The sequence below is a fragment of the Caretta caretta genome, chromosome 2, assembly GCF_965140235.1.
Source record: "Caretta caretta isolate rCarCar2 chromosome 2, rCarCar1.hap1, whole genome shotgun sequence".
Lineage (NCBI taxonomy): Eukaryota > Metazoa > Chordata > Testudines > Cheloniidae > Caretta > Caretta caretta.
The window spans coordinates 260,816,126-260,841,063 of NC_134207.1; the positions used below are offsets into that span (position 1 = coordinate 260,816,126).

The following is a 24,938-nucleotide window of genomic DNA, read 5'->3' on the forward strand; positions in this document are numbered from 1 at the left end:
TGGGGTATTGTATGGGATGAATTAGTCAAAATCTGTAAAGCCCATCAAGAAATATATTGCTACCATATATAATTTCCCAGTGTAGTTATGACTGCAGACCCCAAGGGTAAATAGCCCAATTCAACAAAGCCTTCTATTTGTTTCTCTGGGCAGGAGGCGAACAGCTTCACTTTAGTCCCACTTTGACTCCCATTTCTTAAAAGGAAGCAATGGTTCTCTCACAAAATACTTATCTGGGAACTGCTGAGGCCTGGTCTATACCACAGAGTTAGGTCAACGGAAGGCAGCGTAAGTCAACCTAATCCTGTAAGGGTCTACACTAAAATGTCACTCCCGCCAATGTAACTCGCCCACTACGTCGCCATAATAACTCCAGCTCCATGAGAGGTGTAGTGCTTAGGTTGATGTAGTTATGTTGACACAGTGTCAGTGTAGACACTGAGTTGCTTACATTGACTGTTGCTGGCTTTCAGAAGACTTCCCACAATGCCCCACACTGACACGCAAAACTATGCAAATGCTCCTGGTGAGCTTCCCGCAGCTCCTATTGGCCGGGAATGGTGAACTGCAGCCACTGGGAGCTGGGGGGGGGGGGGGGGCGTGCCTGCAGATGGTCAACATCAACAAAATGTCTCGCAGCCCGCCAGCGGATTACCTTGATGGGCCGCATTCCGAAGGTTGCCGACCCCTGATCTAACATATTGCAGCACACCATGAAGAAACAACCATCCCAGAAGATTTCTAACATGGTTCTGAAGGCTAAAAAAATCTGACCTCATCTTTATGTTTACCTACCCTTTCCCTTCTCCGTGCACTTCAGCACACTTGTTCTGTTCATCCAGTTTCTTCTGCAGCTGCCTAAGAGATTTCTTTGGGATGTTTTTATGAATAAAATGTCTAGATTGAGGCCAATAATGTCTCTGCTGATAAACATCCATGTTGCTATGGGCAGGTTTACACTACCGGTGAAGTCGATCTAAGTTACGTTGCTCAGGGGTGTGAAAAAACACCCACTTGAGCAACGCAAATGACAGTGACCTAAACACTCTCCACACTGGTGTTATGTCGGTGGAAGATGCTCTCCGGCCAACATCGCTTCTGCCTCTTGCCGAGGTGGAGCATTTATGACAAGGGGAGAGCTCTCTCCTGTTGGCATAGAGCATCTTCACCAGACCTGCTACAGTGACGCAGCTGCGCCAACCTTGCGCTTCTAGTGTAGATCTGCCCTGTTGTTTATCTACCACTGACTATTGATTAGTTTCTGTTGTTTTTTGCTGCAGCTGCATCCTGCTTCCTACTCCCTCAATCCCGGAATGATGACACTATTAATATGGTAAAAACCATATCTTAAGACCAATTTCCACTGATATATTTAATCAGAGGAAGCAAGGACTGATCCTTGCCCAGGGTGCGTGAATGCTCCTCTATCCTGGCTAGAACCAGGGACCATTTGATACCACGGTGATGAGTTATAGGGATCACGATGAATAATTATTAATTTAATGAAATTTCTATCTTCAGTATTATTGCTTCATTCTTTATTTTGTGTACATTGCTTACTTTTATACAACTGCTTGTTTTTTGGGGGGGGGGGAGTTATACCTATAAAATTGCACTGGTAAAGGCTTACTGTATATAATTTAAAGACAATAACCTTGAAAATCTGATAGAAGGCAGTCAAAAATGTTTTAACGTCACTCAGACCAACCCATGAGGGTTAATATAAAATATTGTACATCCCCATCCATCCTTCCAGTTCTTTCTTTAGCTGCAATATTATCCCTCCGGTGACAGAAGGATCCACCTTATTTATCTCTATAACTTATTTGGCATCCAGAATTAATGTGGCTGAACGTACATTATTGTTAATTTATTATTGTTGCCCCTAAGAGCCCCAAGCATGGACCAGGACCCTATTGTGCTAGGCACTGCACAGAGAAGAAAAAGACTATCCCTGCTCCAAAGGGTTTACAATTTAAGTATAAGAGAAGAGACAGCAGATGGTCATAGGCAGGCAGGGGAGTACAAGCAAACAATGAGACAATATTAGTCAGGATGACAGCACAGCAGGAGATGAGATGAGCAAGTTTGTAGGCTTCATAGAAGAGGAGATTTTTAAGGAGGGGTTGAAGATGGCCAATGAGCTGGTTTCAGGGGTGCTGGAATAATTTGTGCAGTGGGAGCTCAGAGAGCCATTGAATCAAATGGTAAACTCTGTATATAATGGAAACCACTTCAAGCCGGGGAGCGGCAGCTCCCCCAGGACCCCTGGTTCCATCACCTATGTGTGGCTTTGTAGATGTTTTCAGTGAGTCCCTCCCAATCGTGAAGGGCAGCCTGGGAGAAAGCACCAAGGTGGAACATTTAACAAGTGGGTGATGGAAGCTGGCATCCTAGGCTGATTGGAGGCGCGAGGCGTCATCTCAATAGGGAATGAGAGATGACAGGTAAGGTGGGGGCAGGTTGCACAGCCGGCACAAGGAATGGGTGAACCAAGTAGATTAAAATACATACTCCCTTCCACCCCTTCTCTCTCCCTGCTATCCTGCATATCCTTGCCATATAACTAAGCTGCAGCCCAGAGAGGAATGGGGATGGAAGATTGTGACTGGAGCCCTCACCTTGTACATTTTGTTCACATAAAAGTGGCAGGGGCGGATAAAGGTCCTGGATCTCCCCTTAGAAACGATGTTGTTGTCTTGAGGAAAGAAAGAGATCTCAGACTTCTCCTTGGAAACCACCCAGAGGGAGGAGAAGTGCTTTACACCTCTTCGTCCCCCTGGAATGCTGGGGGAGGGGCAGAAAAGTGCGGTAGCAGGCTATTGTCCCAATAACCAAGAAAGCAACATGAGCAGAGGTGAACTGGGTCATAGAATCATAGATTCATAGGAGATTAGGGTTGGAAGAGACCTCAGGAGATCATCTAGTCCAACCCCCTGCTACAAAGTCATTTGTAAGGAAGGGATCTGAATAGGGAGCTGGATGTGGGGATGGCATGTCAGACGTTTTGGATAATTCAGGATGGTAAGCATCCATGCTTTGGGGACTTTAGCTGAACCTGAGCTCCAAACTTTCAGAGGTTCTTTCATCACTAATTGCAACCTCCAAGAAGAAGTGCTAATGCATTAACTCCTGGTTGGCATGAAAAGAAAGATCAGTCAGACAGAGCATGCTGCATGGTGCTAATGCAGCAACTGCCAAGGTTAAATATAGAGACAAAACTTGGCTTGCCCTGCGGGGATTTGTAATGCAGCAGGACTGCAGGGATCGTGGATTGCAGCAGATGTCAGAAGCTGAGCATCTGTGAAGATATAATATAAGGTCACCAGTGTCATTTATAGGAAGCCAGACGAACATTTTCAAACCTGGGGAGCTAAAGCTAGGCTCTTGAATCTATATTTATCTACTTAAATAGTTGTGGCCTGATTTTTTTCAAAGATGCTAAGCAATTGCAGTTTGAGAAGCCTAAATTTAAGAAGCCAGGCTGATAATTTTGGCCCAAGTCTACTATGGTTAATGTAGATTAATGGCTTTGCATACTTGGGGTGTTGGGTTTTTTTCCCCTCTGACACTAAAAAATTGTCTCTTGTATAAATATGCAGAAGATCATCAGGCCTAAATGTCTGTACATTGCAGTCAATCAGACATCTGCTTGGCAAACAGCACCAGCTGCCCTCTCTGTTCTCCTTGGAGAAAGCCCCATGCCACTATATTCTGTAGTGAGACCTCCCAGTCTCGATGGCAGGCTTAACACTTAGATGTATATTACATTTTGTTTTCATTGAGACTTAAAACATTAGGAGGGCGTAACATGGGAGAAATAGGATTTATCATGAATCCTTCCCAACTGGGTAAGACCTTCACTGGTCTAGCTGAGCAGAAGTCATCGTACAAGAGAGTGTCTGTCTGTGTGCATGATGGGATTCATAAAGTGAAACCTGGGACTTGGTTCTTGGGAATTTACCTGTTAACTCTCATGGTGTAACTGAGATGATTGTGGATCACTGAACGTGGCCTTTTATGATATGTGGAGGTTGCATAAGACCTAGAGCTGCAATGGAACCATAGTCCGGGATCTGAAGTTTGGTGATCGAGCCACTGTGAGAGCCTGTTACAATGTGAGTGCAATCTTCTGTTAACCTATAGAGCGAGAGATGTGGGAAATGGGGGGTGGGGGATATATCTAGCAAAAATTTTCAAACATGAATGCCTGATGTTAGATGCTTAACTCCATATTTCAGCAATTATATAAGTTTGGGCTTGAATATTCAGGTGTCATGAGCATCCACACCTCTCATTGACCGCAATAGGAGCTGTGTCTGGAAATCTAGGCACTAACCAGGTGCCCAAATTTGGAGATAGGTGCTCATCTACTGTGGTGAGCGGGGGCATATAAGCATATTTGATAGGAAATTTTCATCCCAAATGAGGACAAAATGTTGAAATATCTAAACTTTTCACAAATTTGAGTTCAGAAATGGTGAAATATTGAATAGCAGCATTTTTGAGCAAAATAAAACAAATATTCCCGACTCAAAGTGTTTCATTTTGGTTGAACTCACCCAAAACGCTTTGTGTTGAGTCAGTTCCGCATTAAACTGCATTTCCGTATGGGTGCTTCATGGGAACTGTAACCTGTGTAGTTTGCACAAACAACCAGGTGACTCCCATGGTGCACCATGCCAGAGCATACACCTTGTTACATCATGGAAGGTGGAGTCTTGGCCAGGGAGCCCAGCCCATAGGAGAATGGGGAAATGTGGGACCCCAAACTTCATCTCCCATAAGGCAATGGGTCACCACCGGAAAATGCAGTTTAATGTTGAAGTGACTTGAAAAGATAACTGCTGACCAGCTCTGCCAGTGAGAATTTGGAGCCCCACCCTGAGCAACCTCGAAGGGGACTGACTTTCTGAAAATACCAAGCATCCAACCCTCTGAAAATCAGGCCACTTTAAGGCTTCTCAAGTCAGGCAGCCAAAATAACTAGCCCCTTTGGTATATTTAGTCTCACCAGTCAGCTAAGGCTATATTGTGTCATGGAAGCAGCCCAAAGTGGTGTTAAACTAGCCAGGGGAGTCCAGGAGAGAATTCCCATCTGCACAGAGGAAATCACTGCCAGGAGCAAGCTGATGTAAGCAGCTCAACCAACCATCCCTTTTCTCCTCCCCTGGTTTAAGGGGAAGGAGAGGATGTGTAGGGGGTAGAAGGGTTGGGTTAGGGAGTGGCCATGGGGAAGCAAAACTATGCCCTGTTCTCCACCACCCTAAGTTATGGCTGCACAGAGCAGCTCTAACTGGTACCCGGTCTGGGCACTGGGGCAACTGTACCCCCTGCTGTGTGCTCCACCCAAGCAGACTTGAACAGAGTAGAGAAACAAGGTCTCCAATCCCTGTGTTTTTTTCCAGCCCCAATGTTAAACATCTCCAGAGCTGGGGGCCTCCCTTTCCCCGGGGCATTATTATTATTCTGCATTCTAACTGTTCATCATTGGGAAGCTTTTCCAGATCTTCAGCTTCTACTTTTCCCTCAGTTAGGCTCCAAGCTGGTCAGTTTTACTGTGGTGTTACTCTGACACACCATTCAGCCTCCTCCTCCACTTGCTTCTGAATAGGTTTCTTCCTCCCACCCCAAGTATGTGCAGTGGGACAGAGGCAAATCTATGGAGAGAGATTTATTGAGAAGGTTGGTTTACAGATTACTGGCCTCAGTCCTCTGAATAATGGGTTCATTAAGAGATTTGCCTTTTCCCACTTGGACATAACACGGGAACCAGTGTCTCCTGGCTCTGAAATGAACACACATGAATTTTAGAATTAGAATTAAAAAGTTCTGCCATTATGAATGGCCACCATTATAGTGAACGCTATGACCCTATCCTTAAGCACCCTTCTTTCTAATCACAGTCTGATACATTCTCCTAAATATTGAAACCCCTTGGGAGAACATAAGAGCATTAGCAGGACACTGTGTCAGAGCCGGGTGAGGATGTTTGGTAAAGTTGAGGGCAAATAGCTTTAATTTAATTAGGAGATTAATTAAAACTTACTCCCTGGGTGGGTTTCTAGGCTCATCTAGTGGTAGTTGTTGCTCAGCTCTAAGTGTGACTCAGATCAGTGGTTCTCAACCAGGGGTACCCGTACCCCTGGGAGTACACAGAGGTCTTCCGGAGGTACATCAACTCATTGAGATATTTGCCTACTTTTACAACAGGCTACATAAAAAGCACTGGCAAAGTCAGTACAAACTAAAATTTCATACAGACAATGACTTGTTTATCCTGCTCGATACACTGAAGTGTAAATACAATATTTATATTCCAGTTGATTTATTTTATAATTATACGGTAAAAGTGAGAAAGCAAGCAATTTTTCACTACTAGTGTGCTGTGATGCTTTTGTATTTTTATGTCTGATTTTGTAAGCAAGTAGTTTTTAAGTGAGGTGAAACTTGGGGGCACAGAAGACCAACCAGACTCCTGAAAGGGGTACAGTACTCTGGAAAGGTTGAAAGCTAGTCATGACCCCATTGAATGGTGAGTTCTTGCTGAGATTCTAAACAAAGGGCATTTCCTGCCTGAAGTATTTCCATTGGGGTTTTATTTAAGTTTAATTAAGTGTAAATGGTCACATATATAATGGGTAAGAACAGTACTCTGCTTTGCAAACAAATGAACAGTCGAGCAAAGCCACAAGTAGAAAGTCTCAAGAGTCACGTTATTTCCAAATGTCCATCTGGAGAATTAGGTTTTGCACTCGGGTGGATTTGCTCTGCTTTAGAATAATAACATCCTTCAAGGTTATTTTGGCATGGTGCCCACATTCAGCCACTCTGCGGCCCTGATCGTGAGCCCTGCCAGAGTTCAGGGGCTACACAGACAGCAAAACTGGCCACTTGGGGATTTGAAAGGGGATCCCCAGTGATGCTGCCGCAGCTTCACTGCTCCAGCACGTGAACTAGCTAGATGAAAGCTAGCATGGGTATGTTTCCATGAGCTGTAATCGCACCCGATAATTGCAGTGCAGACATACCAACCCAGAGGCACTACCACAGAACATGCAGACCATGGAGAAGAGGAGTTAAGGGGGTTTTAAACCACCTTTCTGCATCCCTTAATCCCACGGATCCCAGACTGCCCTGAGGGCTGGAGCAGCCGCTGAGTTAATTTAAACAGCCCTGGTGGCCTGACGGCATTACAGCAGCCTCCCTGGACTGCCCTTCTGGTGGCAGCACCACCCAGGTTCTCCACAGTACCATGGTCCAACCCCACAAATGTCCCAGTGTGCCCCCTACAACAAGGTTTGCAAGGGCTCGTTGGAAGGCAGCCTGCAGTTGTCTCTACAGTGCTTGTGCTGGAGGAATCTCTCCCCACCCCCTCAGCCTGAAACAGGGGGCTTAGCAGTCTTTTACCTAACATAAAGGACCAGAGCAGGGGTGAGGGTCACAGCAGAATGGGTTTAGCTGGATTTAGGAAGGGCTAGATACTGAAATGGATAATGAGGTCCGCAGTAATATTTAATAAGATTAAAAATGAGAGAGTTGAATAGATGGCCTTGTGTTTCAGGGCATACATCACAACCTCGAAGAGCTGAGGTTAGTAAGACACGTCCCCCTGATAGCAGGTCATTGCATAGTCATCGAAGACAGGAAGTCAAGAACCTTCCTCTAAAGCAGCTGGTGTTGGTTGCTGTTGCAGCCAGGGGATGACCAAAGATGTACCCTCAGTCTAATTTGGAATGGCAATTCCTATGTACCCCGGAGATGGCATTGAGAATACCTGCCTCGTGTCACTCGGGCTCACAGACAGATCTGATAATTGGTCTTCTCCAGAAAATGAAAGGCTGCATATGCCAAACTCAAGAAATAGAAGGTACTGCTGGTTGCATAATTCACCTTTTTATCCAGAGTTACCGCTTCAGAAGGCATCCATTAAGTGAATTGTGGGTGATTATACTGTAGCTATTTTCTTGTGTGCAGATAGACATGCATCTCCCAGGGAGTCCTTCAGCTCCAGAAGGTAACCACATCTTACATATGCATTAACCCATTGAAAGGGATCAATGATCTGTTTTCCCAGCTGGTTCTGTCATTTTAGGTGCAATTTGTTTTAAACAGAATGTCAAAAAATATTCCATCGATTGTATTCCTGTGACTCGCTTTGAATAACTTTCTAATGACTTTCCTCTTTAACTTTTTGTCTGAAGTGTTTTGAAATTACAGGAGTTTGGTCTCCGTTTAGGCCAACTGATAAAAGCACAATCAAGTGACTGACGTGCGGCCTTTATGGAGTAAACAATGTATTCAGTTGCCAGGCCAATGTTGTAGGGAGCAGTAATGGCATAAATCAGTGCCAAGAAAATCTATCTAATCAGAGATAATTCCTGAGCATCCCCACAAGTAGGCTGAGAAACGATCAATGACTCCAAGCCCTGGTTGGACCAATTGCTGCTTGTTAGAAATGGGGATGAAAGCTAATAACATTGCAAACAAACTTCCTTTCTGTAAGTAATTCCCTCATGCGTATTCATCATTTTGGTGAGTTAGCTTTTTTAAAAATGAGAATCAGAATAGAGGTAGTAAACAAATGTAATTCAGTATGAAGTCAATGATAAAATAAACCCAATGGATTAAACTCATCCCTAGTGTAACATCACTGAAGACAATAGAGTTACACCAGAGATGAATCGGACTCCATTTCATCTTTATAGTTTGTTGATGTAGATAACTTTGTTTCCAAAGGGCTCAACTATATTCATATACACAGTCTCTGTCTCTCTCTTTCTCTCTCTTTCTTACTGCCTGATCTAAGGCTTATTCTCAAATAAATTTGTTAGTCTCTAAGGTGTCACAACTACTCCTTTTCTTTTTGCCTGATCTAAATACTCGTGAAGTAGGTGGAAAGACTCCCATTCGATTCAGTGAACTTTGGCTCAGGTCCTTATAGATAGGAAATACAGAGATCAAAGGAGAAAGAAAGCTAATGTTATTGTATAACTTTTTAAATAATTTCTTTGTTGCAATGAATGTACCAAGAGTATTGTACCAATTCCTGTTACATCAGGACTTTGGTTTTACAAATATAAGGTCTGATCCTGGAAACTCTTAAGCACAAGAGTAACTTTTACTTGCTTGAGTAGTCACATTCAGTTTACTCATGTGAATAAAATTCTTAAGTGTTTGCAGGATTGACCCACAGAATATCCATTGAAGGGAATATTCTATTTTTATACCAGCATTTCTAGCCATGAATTCTACATTTTGGGGGAAATCCTCATTGTTTTTTGTCTCTGAACCAGTTCTTCAGTGGTGGCACACTGAGACTTCTGAAATCTATTCATACGCCATGAAGAGCTTTTTTGATTTCCACTTGTGATTTGCTTTCAATTAAACTTTTTCTAAAACAAGTGTTGATCAATGGCTACAAATATGGCATTGGGTCATTTTAATTTCTAGAGCTCTTCAGTGTACCACCCTGACCAATGGGATAGGATATCTTATGCTACCAGTGTCCATTTGATCCCTTAGCTAGATTGGTCCATGGACATCTCACTGGCTCAGGAGCACCCTCCTTACACCTGTGTATGGGCTGGCTAGACCTTGGGGCCCTGTGTGCAGAAGTAAATAATGATGGGTGTCTACTACTCCATTTTCACTATTACACCCTCCAGAGCAAGGGGCGGGGAGGTTGATGTGCAGAAGCCATGGCACCATTCCCCCCAGAGCACTGGCCAATGCAGCTAAACCAGAGCTGGAGGAGAGGAGGTGTCATAATTAGCTTGTGAAATAAGCCAGCAACAAACCATCAACTCCCTGTAGCAAAGGGGTTTAGTGAGGGGATTGTGACGCCCTGAGCCACAGTTCCTTCACAAGGATCCTTAGGGGCAGCTCAGCAATGTACTGCCCCGGATGACGGGCTGTGTCCTTGTGGCACAAGCTAGCCTTACATTTGCTTATTTGATGCAACTAAGCAATGCTTATGATTTAATCTGTAATGTCTAGGGACCTATGAAGAGCAGGGCCTCCTGTGCTAGGCACTATAGAAACAGAGGAGTACACAGAACTTATAACGTATCTTTACAAATGTAGGCTCAAAAATAACATGAATGTGTTCCATGTCTCTAAAGTGCTTTGTTAATGATGCCTATATCTCTCATAGTGCTTTGTGAAGGAAAGTCAATATGACTATCTATTAGATGGGGAAACTGAGGACTAGAGACAAAGTGACTTGTCAAAGGTTGCCCAGTATGCTACCAGCAGAACTGGGGATAGAACCCACATTACTAGAATCAGGGTTCAATACACTATCCACTAGGCTGCTTTACCACAGTAGCAGCATGTGTCTTTTATCTTATTTCTTTAGACTAAATAGCCAGCATCTATTTTTAAAGCCATCAGTCTACATTTCTTTTTCTTCAGCATCACAAGTTCAGGTCTCCTACTCCTTTTGCTTGATTAATTTTTAGTTCATTGCATACTAAACAAAAATATGCCTGCCTTCCTAGAAGTTCGAGGAGTCCCAGTCACTTGGTTCTCTGGGATTTCTGGGTTTTGGTTCTAAAAATTCATTTGTCTTTCTCATGCTCTCTTCCTGGCTTCTAGGTTTTGTGATATCCATCAGTGTGTACCAGAATTGCAGATATCACTGGGATTTTCGGGGAAACTGCAACTGGTCTGTCTGGGAGCAGCAAATATCCTCAAGTCAAAAGAGATAAAATCAGAGAATGCTGTGACCCTCGTGTCACGTTTTGGGGGTTCAGCTCACAGAAGTGCAGGGGTGTGTTACTGCCTGTATCCCTTGGTGCCTTAAATGCTCTGCTGTTGTGGCTCACAGCTTGGACACCAACAGCCAGTGGACAAAAACAGTTCCCTGAGCATCTGGTTCAGAGCTCTGCAGCCCTGGTTCAGCGTTCTGACCCCAGCAGCCTGCCAACAACACAGGAGCCCCACCAGGGTCTCCATCAACTGTGGTTACTACTTGCAGGGTGACCCCAACACACTCCCCACCCTGGATTTTCCCCAAACCTTCTGCCCTGAAGTGCCCAACCCGCTCATGGAACACTCAGAGAATTCATAAGGTTTGTTGCACGTTTAAAGAGACCAAAGTTACACCTGGGAAACTCATGCTTCCATTACTGTGTACATTTTGCGGTGCTGTTTGGCCATACTTGGGAGGCTAGGGACATAGCATCCCTATGCATGAGTGTCATTCAGTGAACTGAGAAAGTCATGCATGCTGGGCTTAATCTGTGATTTCCAGAGACCTCCTGGGAAATTCTCAGCCTGGAAACAGAATTAGATGATATAGCCCATCTCCGTATAACTCATTCAAACACTGGCACCTCTTTCATAGTGCATCCCAAACGTGGTGTTATTTTCTTAAAGTGAAGGCAGCGTTCCGTATAAAGGCAGCGTGTCCTAGGGGGTAGTGCACTGCACTAGGACTCAGGCCTGGGCTCTCTGCTCAGCTTTGTCCCTGGTGTTCCGTGTGACCTTGGCAAGTCACCTCTCTGTAACGTGGGCACGATGTGAAAACCTAGTAGGGAACTTTTAGTTCATACCAGCAAGGTCTACACGGACCTGTTAGCATACAAGCCTGCTTGTCAGCCTGGGATAGAATTCTGGGTTTGACCTTTGATACTCTCATATCCTTAGTAATATGTGTGAACAAAGACACTGTGTGTGTTACCTCTACCTGGCCAGATGGGTCTGTGAGTACAATAGGGAGAGATAAGGGACAGAGCAGTTAAAGTGTTACAGGGCACGGTAGGAATGTAACATATATAAGCACACTTTAAGATTGCCTCAACCCCTATCTCCAGGCACGGTCAAGCAATCAGGCGGGAGGGGCAAAGAGGGATTGGGGGGAAGGTATAAAACACTAAAAGATCAAAGAAATGCCTGTCCCTGACCGTAACACAACCTCACTCCTCACCCCTCCGATGGGGTACAAAAGGCACGGGACTGTGGGCGTGCATTGCAGGTAAATTTGGGCTTGCCAAGAAGGGGGAACAGGGACACAGGCAAGCTCTGCGGCGTCAGAGCTGGAAATGGAACACTGGGAAACAGACTCTACCGACGTGTAAAGCTATGGATATGCTTGCTTGGAACTAACCCCAATAAACATCACGTTGCCTGCACTTTAGACTTCTGGTCTTCTGCTTTCTGTCTGCGTGACAGGAACCAGGGGAGGGGGTGAAGGGAAAGCCCTCTCACAGGACCAATTAACGTCTAACCCGTTAATGTGCTTTAGAGATCACACTCCTGTACTCTGCATTACTGCCCTGCATATACAAACCCCTGGTGACTTCCTTTTCTCTCTTCCTTTGCAGTGTGTCCTACCCTGGACTTCTGTTGAGATATAAAGACAGTGGCTAGTACCAGGAGAGATGTGATCAACACAGCTCAGTTTAGCTGGGATTGCATTTCATTTTGGCTGTAAAACCATCTTGTAGCCATGGGAGAAGAGAGGAAAGGAGGAAACAGGGCTTCACAGCCACAAAAGTATTTACCTGGCTGAAAACTAGAAGAAAGAGGTAGATTCAGTGACATGCCTGAGGTTACACAAGAGTAAATGGCAGTACTGGGAACTGACTCTAGGGCTTCTGAGTCCCCATTTACTGATTTAACCACTAGATGATCCTTCCTCTGTGATTCAGACTCTATAAAAGCAGTGTATTAGAAGTGGATAGCAGAAAAAATAAAACAGATGACATTCCTTGCAATAATTAATGTCCATTGTAATCCTGTTGTTTAGCTTTAGGTCTTCAGCACTGGGCAGTGAGTTTACAGTGTATTTATTTCACCTTCCAGGGCGTTTTTTACCCCTAGAGGAGGATCTCAAGATTTACTGGTTTTCCCATGAGCTCAGGATAGACTGGTGTATTTGTAATGGTTCTGCTTTCTGCCTTTCAGGTCGCAGCGACGCACTCAGACTGCATCATCAGAAAGGAGCAGGAGGCCTGTCTGGAGAAAATCAAGAGAGCAAGTGCCCTCAATCCACTGAATGAGTCCTCCCCAGGTGAGTTCCAGTTTGGTATGGATATGTATGTTGAACGAATGCATTCCAGAGTTTCCCTCTTATTACATGTGTGATCTACCATGTGACAAACAGAATATTGATGCCAAAGGCATACTAGAATATGATTTAGCAATTAAAGTTAAATTACCTAGGATAAACATTATAAGAGCAATTAACTGTCATGCTTCAGGGCAAATGCGGATAACCAGCCAAGGTCAGGAATATACTTCCTTCCATAGTACAGTATGACACAATGAGGTATATTTATGGGACTGATCCAGAGCCCATAGAAGTCACTGGAAAGACTTTTCAATAGGCATTGACTGGATCAGGCCCTATGGGGTTTTACACCTTCATTTGGAGCATCTGACATCAGCCACTGTTGGAAGTTGTATATGAGAGCGTTGGTGTCTTCTGGAATGGCAGTTCCTATGTTCCTGTCTTCATTTCTGTAATAATTTGCACCAGTGGAACCCCTGATCAAAGGACCTCAAAAGTGCTTTACAGACATTAATCATAGGCTACCGTGATGAGTGCCAGGTTGATAGACAGAATCCTCCCACTACCTCAGAGCCACAGACAGAAAAACTGAGGCAATGCAGAGGTGCTGAGCACCATCTCCCTCTCATTGACTTCAGTGGGAGCTGTGGTTGCTCAGCACCTCTGAAAGTCAGGCCCTAAATGACTCATCTCAGCAAGTCACCAGCGAAGCGTTCCTGGAAGCCAGGCGTCAATTCTAGGGCTCCAGCCAAACTCCCTGTGGTGGAATTTGGGGTGCAGGGGTGTAAAGGCTGCACAAAAGTGGCCAAACTGGGCGATAGGGTGAAATCCTGACTGTGCAACCTCTGCCTGGCCACGTTTTTCACCCTGAAAGCAAGGGGGAGGATGCAGGAGCCTCTATGTTGACTCTGTGCCACCGGAACACTCCCTAAAGTGGAGATGCTCCTCCCATGGACTGTTCAGATGGCTTTGTGGGCAGAAATCTGCCAAGGGCACAATGCAAAGTGACCACACTAGAGGCTTGCAAACTGGCTCGTGCAGCAGCGGCCGGACCCTGCTGTCTAGCGCCTCGTGAACAAATCAAACCGTTTGATGGAACCAGGGAGAGCGCACAGGTCAGGCCTTTCCTTTTACCCACAGGCTTCTCTAGTTGTTTCTGAGTGCTGCCCCTTCGGTCATAGGTGAGCTTCTCAATCATAAATCTGGGCAAGGGGAAGAATCTTTTGCTTCCCTGCAGAGCTATGTCAGCAGCTGACTGTGACTCTTGTTACTTGTTATTAATGATGAGCCAATCGGCTGCTGTTTGGATTCAGGAATTCAGAGAGCTTAGGGGCCATTGGATCAGCTGGTTTCACCTCCTGACCAGCACAGGCCAGAGAATGTCACCCAGTTGTCCCTAGTTCCTGGATCTTGACACTCAGATCCTTGAACGTACAGACCAGCGTATCAGGCTGTGCCGCCAGGCACAGTTAGGACTGAAGCAAATAGCAATGTAGCTGGGGTAGCCACCTGAGTCCGTACCTGCCTGGACCCCTTGGGTCCAGGACTAGCCTGAGCCACCACCCCTGTGGCCCCGCTTATACTGCTATTTTCAGCATGCTCACTTGAGGAGAGCTACCGTGGGTACATCTACACAAGCTTCGCATCACACCCTCAGTTCCAAGTGTAGGCCTGACCGTCGGGTACCGCTCCACTGCAAATGACGCCATGATTGTCTCACGGTCGGCATATCTGCGCTCGCTTCAATCTAGCTGGTGCAGGTAACAATAGCAGCAAAGGCGTGATGGCATGGACCCTGGTGGTAGTTAGCAACCTGACTACATATACACAATCCCCAGCAGGCTTGTATTTGGGTAGCTAGCCTACCACTGTTACCTGTGCCAGCTTGATTAATGCTTGGGGGAGGAGGGTGTTTGCCTACCCTCGCTGCAGTCACACCTTCCTTTGCAGTGTCAATGGGTTTATTCCCTGCTCTGCTGCCTGCTAGCCCATAGTCGGGGCAGATTGTAAAGCTATAATCTAGACCTATCTGATTCATCCAGCCTTGTGTAATAAGTATTTCAGACCAGACTTTGCCACCCTTATTCGTATTGAGTACTCCCTTATTCCACAATGATTCCTACTGCAATCAGTAGGGCCATGGGTGCGGTAAAGCAATATTCAGCATCATCGAACCTGGACTTTCATTAACAGTTATCAACAGTATCATATTAAAGATGGGCCCATTTCAGTTCTCGCTGCTCTGAAACTCCCTGCATGGAGATACCTGCCTGCAGGTGAAGGTGGCCAGGGGCATTTGCAGTATGTTTTCTTCTTTGATTGGTTCCTTTCCCTTCCACCCACCTCAGCCAACCTGTTCTTCAGCTGGGAGAATGTGCTGTTCTCTGTTTAGTGGGCTAAAAAAATAAGGCTTATTAAAAGTGACAGCTGCTGGAGAAATGGACTGTTAGCTTGTTTCCTTTGGAAAACCGAGCAGCATAGAAAACACCTATGTGCTTGTCAGGGGCAGATGAGAGAAGGAAGAAACGCATTCTGACTGGTAAATAAACAGAGAGGGAGGTGAGGGGCAGAAACCTAGGGATATCCTTTGACTTCCCATCCAAACAAAGCCACCGAACAAAACCTATTTCACGAGTAATCCTCTATTGAAGGAAATCTCTCTTCCTGGAGGGGCCGAGTGTAAGGTCCTCGGGGCAGGGGCTGAATTAGTGGGCACAGGGGCAGTTTATTTCATTATTCCTTTGTTCTGTGTTTATACAGCACCTAGCACAGTGGGGTTCTGGTCCATGACTGGGGTTGCCATGATGCAAATAAGTAATGGGAAGTACTCTATCATTCTCTATGGACCTGTTCCTTCCAACCAATCCTCATGCTTTAAGTCCTTTCACTCAAGTAAATGAATCCCATAGAAGTCAATGGGGGCTCTTTCTGTATGCTCCAAACCTCTCATATTCGCTCAGTTCTTCCTCACTTTGCCTCCTGCTGTGTTTGGCTCCTGCTTCCAGATCTGCGGAGGAGTTGGCTCCCCAGCCCCTCCTTAGGGCTGCATTGTGTGCACAATGCTCATGCTGCAGCTATAGCTATGCAGCCTTCAGATTAATGCTAACAATATTCTACAAAGCAGCCAGGCTGCGGACGCATTCGTGCCTTGGTACAGCAGATTTCCCCCCTCCTCTGGGTTGTGTTTGCTGTTGTTTTGTTCTCCGCTGTGTTGTATTTTTCTTCCCTCCACTGCTTTGTGGTGTCTGTTAGTGCCTGGAAAACAATGGAGCTTTTCATGTTTATTTTACAGCCGCTCCACGATCGCTGCTTCCTCTTAAGTGTTTTCAGGCTTTCATAAGAAGGAAAATAAGGGCAAAATACGGACCACATCCCTGCAATCCCGGCCTCCCAAGTGCAAAGCCTGAATAAAAGGAGATGCATACGCAGATTTTGAGCAAGGGCCAGAATCCTCCTGTCATGGGCCATGGAGGGAGAGAAAATGTTACAGGGAAAAACGATGTAGGAGAATGAAGGGGAGGAGACAGGAGAGAAGGAAGGGCAGCCGTGCACAGCAATGAGACCAGATGCTTTCCTACACCGATATCTCCCTGATTTTCTGCCATGTTCCAGCCTCAGTCCTAGAGTAGATTAGAGCAGCTTCTAGGCTGCTCTAACCTATGATAGCTGACAACAGTCTAAAGTCCACTGACCCCACCTCATCATCCCCTCAGTACACTAGCTGAGAATTGGCAATGCACATCTGCAATCTGGCCAAGCCCCCTCCTGCTCCCAGCATTCTCTGTCCCATCCCCATCACACCTGGGAGTTAGTGGGGATGGCGTAGGAGTTGCCTAGATTGTCTGTACGGCAACTGAAATTGTCTGTACAGCAACTTGCCAGGGAAATTCTCAGCAGGCCAGGTGCAGTTAGCATCTGGTCCCTTTTTGCTGCCAGAGTTGGAACAAACGGGCTCGAGCACATGAGAGAGTCTGGCCCATGATTCCCGCTGCAAGACATTTTAAAATCTAAGGGCCAAATCCTGTGTCCTTTACTCATGTAACTAGCCCCATTTGCTACAGTGGAAACACTCATGTGAGTAAGGGTTGCAGTACAGATCCCTTAGGAGGTGATTTCAATAGGGGTTGATGATGCTCAGCACGTCACTGGTTTGATCCCTTAGTTTAGTAATTACAGTTTCTGAAATACAGTTCCTTGGTCTACCATGTCAATAATGCAGGTCTGTTCTGGCCCCACAGTGCACTGGATTCCATCTTTGTAGGGCAATGCCCTGTCTCCACGGACCTGCCATTCCAGGCAGGGATCTACACTCTGTCCGTAGTATTAGTCATGATGCTTGCATTTCTGCAGTGTTTTTCGTACCAAGATCTCAGAGGGTTTTATGACTGTTGTATAATAATATCTAGCTCTTATAGAGTGTTTTTCATCAGTAGAGCTCAAAGCACTTCACAAAGAAAGTCCATATCATTATCCCCATTTTACAACTGGGGAAACTAAGGCACAGGGCCATAACTTGACCAAGGTCACCCTGCAGCCCGTGGAAGAGCTGAGTGTAAAATCCAGGTCTCCAGTCTAGTGCTTTATCCTCTAGGCCATACTGCCTCCTTACAGCCTCTCAGAGGTGTACGTTGGGGACCGAGTGATCACACCACCTGATGCCTATCACAAACAACCCTGAGCACAGCAGGTATACAACAGTGCATAGCAACACTCCACAACAGTTTAGCACAGGGAGTGACCAGGAACATCCTAGCCAGTAGAAACTGCAGGGTGTATTTTAGTAGCTGTAATCTTTGGAGAACACACCAGGGCTTATATTCCTTCCTTATCCGAAGTGCTATGGGATCTTTTATGACCACAAAAAAGAGACACACGAGACAGGTGCTTAACGCACTTCTGGACTGCATCCGGGCACCACAGTGACAGAAACGGTCTAAGAAGCTGAATGGAATAGGAAGTGGCCAGGGCTCTGGTTTGATGTCTCATTGTAAAATCACTCTTTAATTCTGGCTGCCCCAGTCAACTCTTTTAGCATGTGGCGTGCTTTCCAGCCCATCCCCACCTCCTGGTGAAATATTTAAAGGGACAGCTGCACATTTCCAGCCCCATCAGGTATTTTAAACAGCTCTTTACTGGGCTATACATATGAAGCAATCTTCCCCCGCAGGAGAATCATGCAAGCCAGAGCCCTGTTGTCTTTAGACATGACAGAGAAAAATGAAAGATGGGGGGCGGGGGGGAGAGAGCTGATTAGGTTGCGCTTTCCCAAATGCAGCGGGTGAGCAAGTTTCACAGATGTGTGCTTTGAAAAGGAGCCCGTCCGGATGGGAAGATGGAGCCGGACTGCTGCGTTGTGCTGGAGAGGGAGAGTTTGCTGTAGTTTTTTTCCTGAAACACCTCATCCATCTCCCATTCTTTCAAAGCCTTTGAGTGAGCTGTTCTTATTGCCCTCGCCAGCACAGGGGAGAAGTTATTTCATTGTGCATACGCCTCCTTCATGGTTGCAGCTGTGCACGGGAATAATGTTGCCGGGGTTGTTTTCCTGGCAATTAGCTCTTCAGAAGTGTTTTGGTGGTGTTGGATTTCTCTCCGCAGCAGGGCAGAGCATCCACTGACCATCTAAGACCAGGTTCAGAAGCATGGGGAAAGAGGTTTGGGGTAAAAGCAGGTGCTACATGACTCCAGACGTGGCGGATTCACTCATTATTCATACTGGGAAGGGGTATAAACTCACATGCTTCCTCATAAGTCAAAGTCTAGACCAGAGGTGGGCAAACTACGGCCTGCAGGCCACAACTGGCCCACGGCCCAAATCTAAGTGCTATTGTCCTTTGGACATTTGCCGGAGTTTAATTTAATTGAGCCAGTGGAGGAAACAAAAGAAGTTGTATTTCAATGGCCAAGAGCCTGAAACCACCATCTAACTGGAAAATACAAGTGTGAAAAAGATGATTCTGTATTACAGAGTTTATTATACTATGTCCTGACCCCAAGGTCTTGAACTTGGGTCCTGACAGTTCATGGGAGCAGCCACACTCCAACCTTCCACCTGCCCCCTACGAGCCATGAAGCCCAGCTCCACTGTGAGGCTCTGCCCCTGAGATCCAATTGGCAGAGTCTCAGAACAGCTGATTGGCCAGCTGGCCGTACTTAAACCAGCAGCAGGAACAGGATGCAGTCCAAATAATTGGGCTTCACCCTGCACTGGACTATGTGCTTCTGGCTCTTGTTTGACTTCCTAGCATCCCAGTCTGTCTTAACTCCTTGCATCTGACTTGAGGTTCCTGACTTCCAGTGTGTCTCATGGCCCTGACTCTGGTTCCTCCTGACTTGTGGTTCATGATCTCCAGTTTGTCTCTTGCTTCTGACCTCCTGATATCCTGACCCAGCTGCCTCTTGACACCTGTCTTGTCACTGCAGACTCTTTCTCTGACTCCTAGGTCTGGCTGCCCACAACCTGGCTGTGACCTAACAATACTTACATGGTGCTATCAAACTGAGAGTGATTAAGCCCTGTGCTCTCTTGGGAGATAGTTTATTATTATCCTCCCTTATCAGATGGGGGAAATGAAGGTAAAAATGGTTTAAGTGACTTGGCCAAGCTCACACAGTAGGGCATAAGCAAAGGCCGGATGAGACATTGGGAGCTCCTGGTTTCCAGTGTTTCTGACCCCGTAGACCAGCTCTTCTGGTTCGGTTCTGAACAGGAACCAGGGGCTCAGCCTGACTTTTTGCTGGGCAACTTAGGTACTATGGGACCAGATCTGCCACTGTAAACCGGTGTGAACTGGCAGAGATCCATTAGTGGAGCTGTGCCAGTTGCAGTGGTTGAGGATTTCACCCGGTGTATTTAAAAAAGAATCCAGGCCCCTTGGAGCCAATGTGCGCTAGCTTTGCCCTGATCTTCAGGTGTATGCTGGGTATGCCTGCAGTCAAACTGCCGTGAGCTGTCATGTCAGGAAAGGGCAGTACTGGGATGACTGATGGACAGTAAAACCTAGTAGATGCAGGGAGTGGCGATGTTCACTATTGGTATTGGGAAGCATGGGTCTGGTGGAAGAGCTGTCTTTCAGATGCAGTGTGAACGGGAGATCCTGGCCACTTATGGTAGTCCTCTGGCCCAGTGCACAATTTGAGAGAAGGAGTGTTAAAGCTGATAGTCGGGCCAAATTCGAATTGGGGTGACTACATTTTGTCTGGTACCTACATTTTTCCTTTCCTACAGTATTGCTCTTTGCATCCTATCCGAGGCTGTGCTGCATTCACTGCAGAGGTGAACATATTTCAGTGGAGTGTTAAATGATCCCCATGCAAGTAGACCTTGGTTTTAGGAAGGTCCCAAGGGTTATCTGGAACCTTTGGAAAATAAATGGGGGAGGTGTCCAGTGGAAGTGGGATAAAAACGCAACTGTGTAAACATGTTCTTTGATTACTCAAGAGATCAGCTCCCTGGGTGTATTCTGTGTCACAGCTGCTTTATTTTCTGACACAACAAAGTTTGTAGCACTTCACAGTCCTATGAGCTATGGGGAAGTGAGCTGGACTCTATTCTGATTTGTGCCTCACCAACAGAATTGTTAACCAAGTCCCTAGTGCAGAATCTCTCACTGCAGGTGGTGGTGCATGGGCCAGAAAGACTTACGTTCCTGATTGCAATTGCCATCATCATGGCAAGTCCCAAAGGGAGATAGACTCCTTGCAGACTCAGAACCACCCAGATCGATCTCTAGCAAGGCCCTGAAGATGGTCTGGCTGGATATTCAGTTTATGTCCATTGTTGGCAATCTTCTCACATCACTAAAGCTTTTGGTGACCGTGTGATGGCCAGCCATGTGATCCCCAGCCCTGGAGTGCATTCCTTGGTAAATGTGTTTTGTAATTCATTAGCCCTCCATCCTAATAATAATTGGCAGCAAATACAAGCCCAGACAAACCCTAGATTTTCCTTGTAAATTGAACCCCTTGGATGAAGAGTCCTGTGCCAGTAAGCTCTTTGGGAGGGGGACTGTCTTTTTGTTTTGGGTTCATACTGCCCCTACTACAATGGGGTCCCAGTCCATGGTGGGGGGCTCCTAGGTGCTACTTTAATACAAGGGATTAATAAGAATGTGTGAAAGCCACAATGTTATTTTACAGAGTTTCTTTTGAGATGATTTGTGCACTTTAAGAGCAATGAATAACAGAGGCATTTCGGGGTGGTTTTTAGCAAGGAAGGTGCACAATTACTCCAAGCCAAAATGTATTATTACCTAGTTTTTTGTTAGAAAGGATTACACCAGGACAAGGAGAGGACTGTGCATTAGTGCAGATGTTATTTATCTCTGACTGAATGAGCATGTAAAGGCAAAAGGGCTAAGGAAACAGGAGACACCAATGTATATGCTAATGATTCATGAGGACAATACAAATGTTGACCTTTTCAGTAATATCTTGGGCACTTTCTTTTCTTCTGCATGCACAGTGTACTAAGAGTAATGGAATTGTATAGCTACAGGAAGACAGATACTGAGAGAGTTTTAGCAGTCAGTGAGGAGCTGTATTACAATGGTTTTGGTTTCTCAACATGTTCCTATATAGGGCCAGATTCCCTAATGTGTTACGGTCCCTTTGTGCCGCTCTGGTGGCATGAAGGAGCTATACTCTGGCTGCAGATTTCTAGCTGAGAATTCTCCATGTAAAGACACTCCCCGTTGTTCATAACTGTGTGGTATATCTGTCCCTTTTCCCCACTACATAGGGGTGGTGTTGGGGGTAGGAGTGGGTGAGGAGGAAGAATGGCAGAATTCTACCAGCATGGACCCCATAGGAATCCTACATCCGTGTTGAAACTTAGATCCATCCCTAGATAGTTCTAGGTAGTCTCAGGGTTCACATCTTGCCCTGAGGATGAAGGAACTGTAACCAGCTGCCTATGCCAGAGCTCTGGTTCAGGAGAGAAGTTGACGAATCAAGTTCAGAGTGAGCAGAGAATGGTGTGAATTAGTGAGCTGAACTGATGTCTGGAACCCGGAATCTGAGTAATTGGTTTTAACATCATGAGTTTGGGATGGGTGGCAAAGCGAATGATGGTATGATGGTTATCCTAACATTATTAGCTGGATCACACAGCAAGGTGCAACTGCTATATATGACACATGTTACAGAAAAAGTGTTTTAGGATAGAACTGTTTATGTATTCCTCCTAAGCCGGGGGAGGAAGGATACAAAAGTAACCCCAATATTTTTAAAGTTATTTAAAAACATTTCTAAAGGTATTTTCTATAACATTACTGGCAAATACAGAGACCTTTTTTCAAACATCTGTTCAAAGATCCACAATTAGTATTATCATGCCCTGGAAGTCAGACCAGTGAAATTTGAAACCCCTGTTCTTAACTGATCCAACTTTGGGAGGAAATAAGAAAACATGGATGTGATATCTGCTTTTCAGTGTAAAACTGGCAGCTGTTAATTGCTTCTGTTTGGAGTACTAGAAGTCATTCTAATGAAGGTAGATTTGTGGGATGAGTGCATGATTGCAGGATCAAGCCTGAATCTGTTCAGTGCACGGAGTTTCTCTTTTCTGCATTGGGGACGCTGTACAGGAAGGATCACGTCCTAAAATTGTGCAAAAAAGCAATTTGTTACCTGCTGAAAACATCCTAGTTCATCATTCTGAAACATTCTGCATTTGCATAAATAAAACTCTTTATCCATTGGTGTTATCAGTGGATTAATGGCATGTGTTTGTGTGGGTATGTATATAACCTGCAAGTTCTTGATAAAACCTCTGCAATTACTATTCGCTATCTTGTCCCTTTAAAGAGAGACACGGGTTTACATTCATTTTGCTCTTTTGTTTCAATACCAGGTGACAGAGCCTCATCTCAGTAGGCAGCGATAGAAGGCCCCAGTTCAGCAACGTAGTTAATCATGTGGTTAGCTTTAAGCAGGTGTGTAAGTCCCATTGATTTCCATGAACGTAGGCATGTTTTTAAACTTCCAGTGAGATCAATGAGATTTCAGCACATTCTTGAATTTAACCACATGATTAGGGACTTTCCTGAATCGAGCCCAAAGCACCTGCCTCCCTATACATCAAGAGAAGGGTATTAGTCCTGCAAGATTTGTAGGATGCCGTTCGTTATGATTCAATAACTGTTTTAATTGGCGTGCCACCTCTATCAATTAGTTATTAAACCTCAAAACAAATGTTTTAATCAGTGGAAAGTGCCTTGCTTGTCAGTTCTTCTTTTGGAGAACCTGGGGATAAAACCTCATTATTCAAATATCAATTTTTGTGTGAAGAATAACTGAGGGCAATACAAGCAAAGTGGGTATGGCCCTATTTTGGAAGTTGAAGTTGGACTTCATAGTACAAAGATCTTGTGCTGGCTCTCTGCACAGGGCTGCATATCCCCTCAAGGTGAATTCAGATAATGAAAGAACTGTCAAAGTTTGACTCAGACTCACAATTTATCAGACCACTCTGTTTTATTAGCAAAGCTGCTCTGCTAATACATTTAGAAGTGAGCCCCCCGAGTGGGGCTTATGTCTCTTAATTTATACAGCTTGCTGGAGAACAAGTTACAGAGAAGTTACAGACAAAAGAAGAAAAAGATTTTAGTCACCACCCTTCGAGATCCCTGAGACCAGTCACGTATCTTCAATTACCTGCCACCCTTAACAATCTCCTTTAACAGCTTCCAGTTAACTTAACTAATTGCCCTTCACACCTTCCATTCTGATGCCTGCTTCTTAGACGTGCTGGCTCTATCTTAATTGCTTCTCCATTCAAAAGCTAACTGTCCCTACGTGTGCTCCCTCAGATACTTTGTAACATGTTTTGGCATGCCCTCTCATATACAATGTATCCAGCATGTCCCCTTATACAACGTTATACTTATACAATGTTATACTTCCACAGAGCAAACATGCTACATCACCAGATGCACCGTGTCTATTTATTAGGATCATTCCCATTAACTTTTAATTATGTATGATGATGACAATATTGTAGTAAACATTCAGTAACATCTTTTTTTTTAGAAATGACACAATTATAATATTAGACTTGGCTAATTATTACCGTAGAGCCTAGAGGTCCCAGTGATGGACCAGGGCCCCTTTGTGCTCGGTGCTGTACACACAATGAATGGACTGCCCCTGCCCTGAGCAACTGACACAATCAAGGGTTGAATTTACACTACAGTTTTGCTGGTACAAGTTTTATGGGCAAAACCCTCCTTGTGTAGAGGCAGCATGTTCCACCCAAAAAATGCTTTTGCTAAGATAGCTTATACCAGTTCAGTGAGCAAACTAAGCTGTATCAGCAAAAGGACTTCTATACCAATGCAACTTCAACTACACCAGGGCTTTTGCCAGTATAGACTTGTTTCGGGAGGGGGTGCGTGGAGGAGAGGGGGAATCTCACTGTTAACAGACATTGCTAAGGTAGCAAAAACTTCTAGTGTGGTTCTGGCCTAAGTATAAGGTAACATGTGGCTACAGAAGATGGGGAAGCATGAGGAAACAATGAGATGATACCGGTCAGCATAGTCAACAGTGGTCACAGCACACCAGCTGCCTAAGCACTGTCACGTATGCTGTAGACATCACGGCAGAGGAGAGTTTAAAGGTGGTACAGCCCTTGCCATCCTATCTTTGCTGAGAACAAAGCAGAGGGTGATCGTTTTTGCATAAAAATTATAAACCATGTGGGATAGTGAGATTCTAGTGTAATCACTTCTCCAGCTGAGTGGTCTGAAAGTGGTGTAACTCACTGGTTTACAGTAGAATACGTGACATCAAAGTATGATTTCTATTACCATAGAGCCTAGGGGTCCCAGTGATGGATCAGGAGCCCACTGAGGTAGGCGCTGTGCAAACACAGAACAAAAAGACCATCCCTGTCCCAAAGAGCTTCCAATCTCACTATAAA

The 24,938-nt window shown here is 45.2% G+C and overlaps 1 protein-coding gene across 9 annotated transcripts in view; it reads left to right on the top strand.

The window, feature by feature from the left end:
• Positions 1-24,938, top strand: part of ADCYAP1R1 (ADCYAP receptor type I) — a 180,541-nt gene that overhangs the window by 47,690 nt on the left and 107,913 nt on the right. For all 9 annotated transcript variants that reach the window (XM_048837440.2, XM_048837444.2, XM_048837443.2 and 6 more), the window contains exon 3: positions 12,913-13,018. In XM_048837440.2, the coding sequence (XP_048693397.1) occupies positions 12,913-13,018 (106 nt within the window). The remainder of the gene's footprint in view (positions 1-12,912; positions 13,019-24,938) is intronic.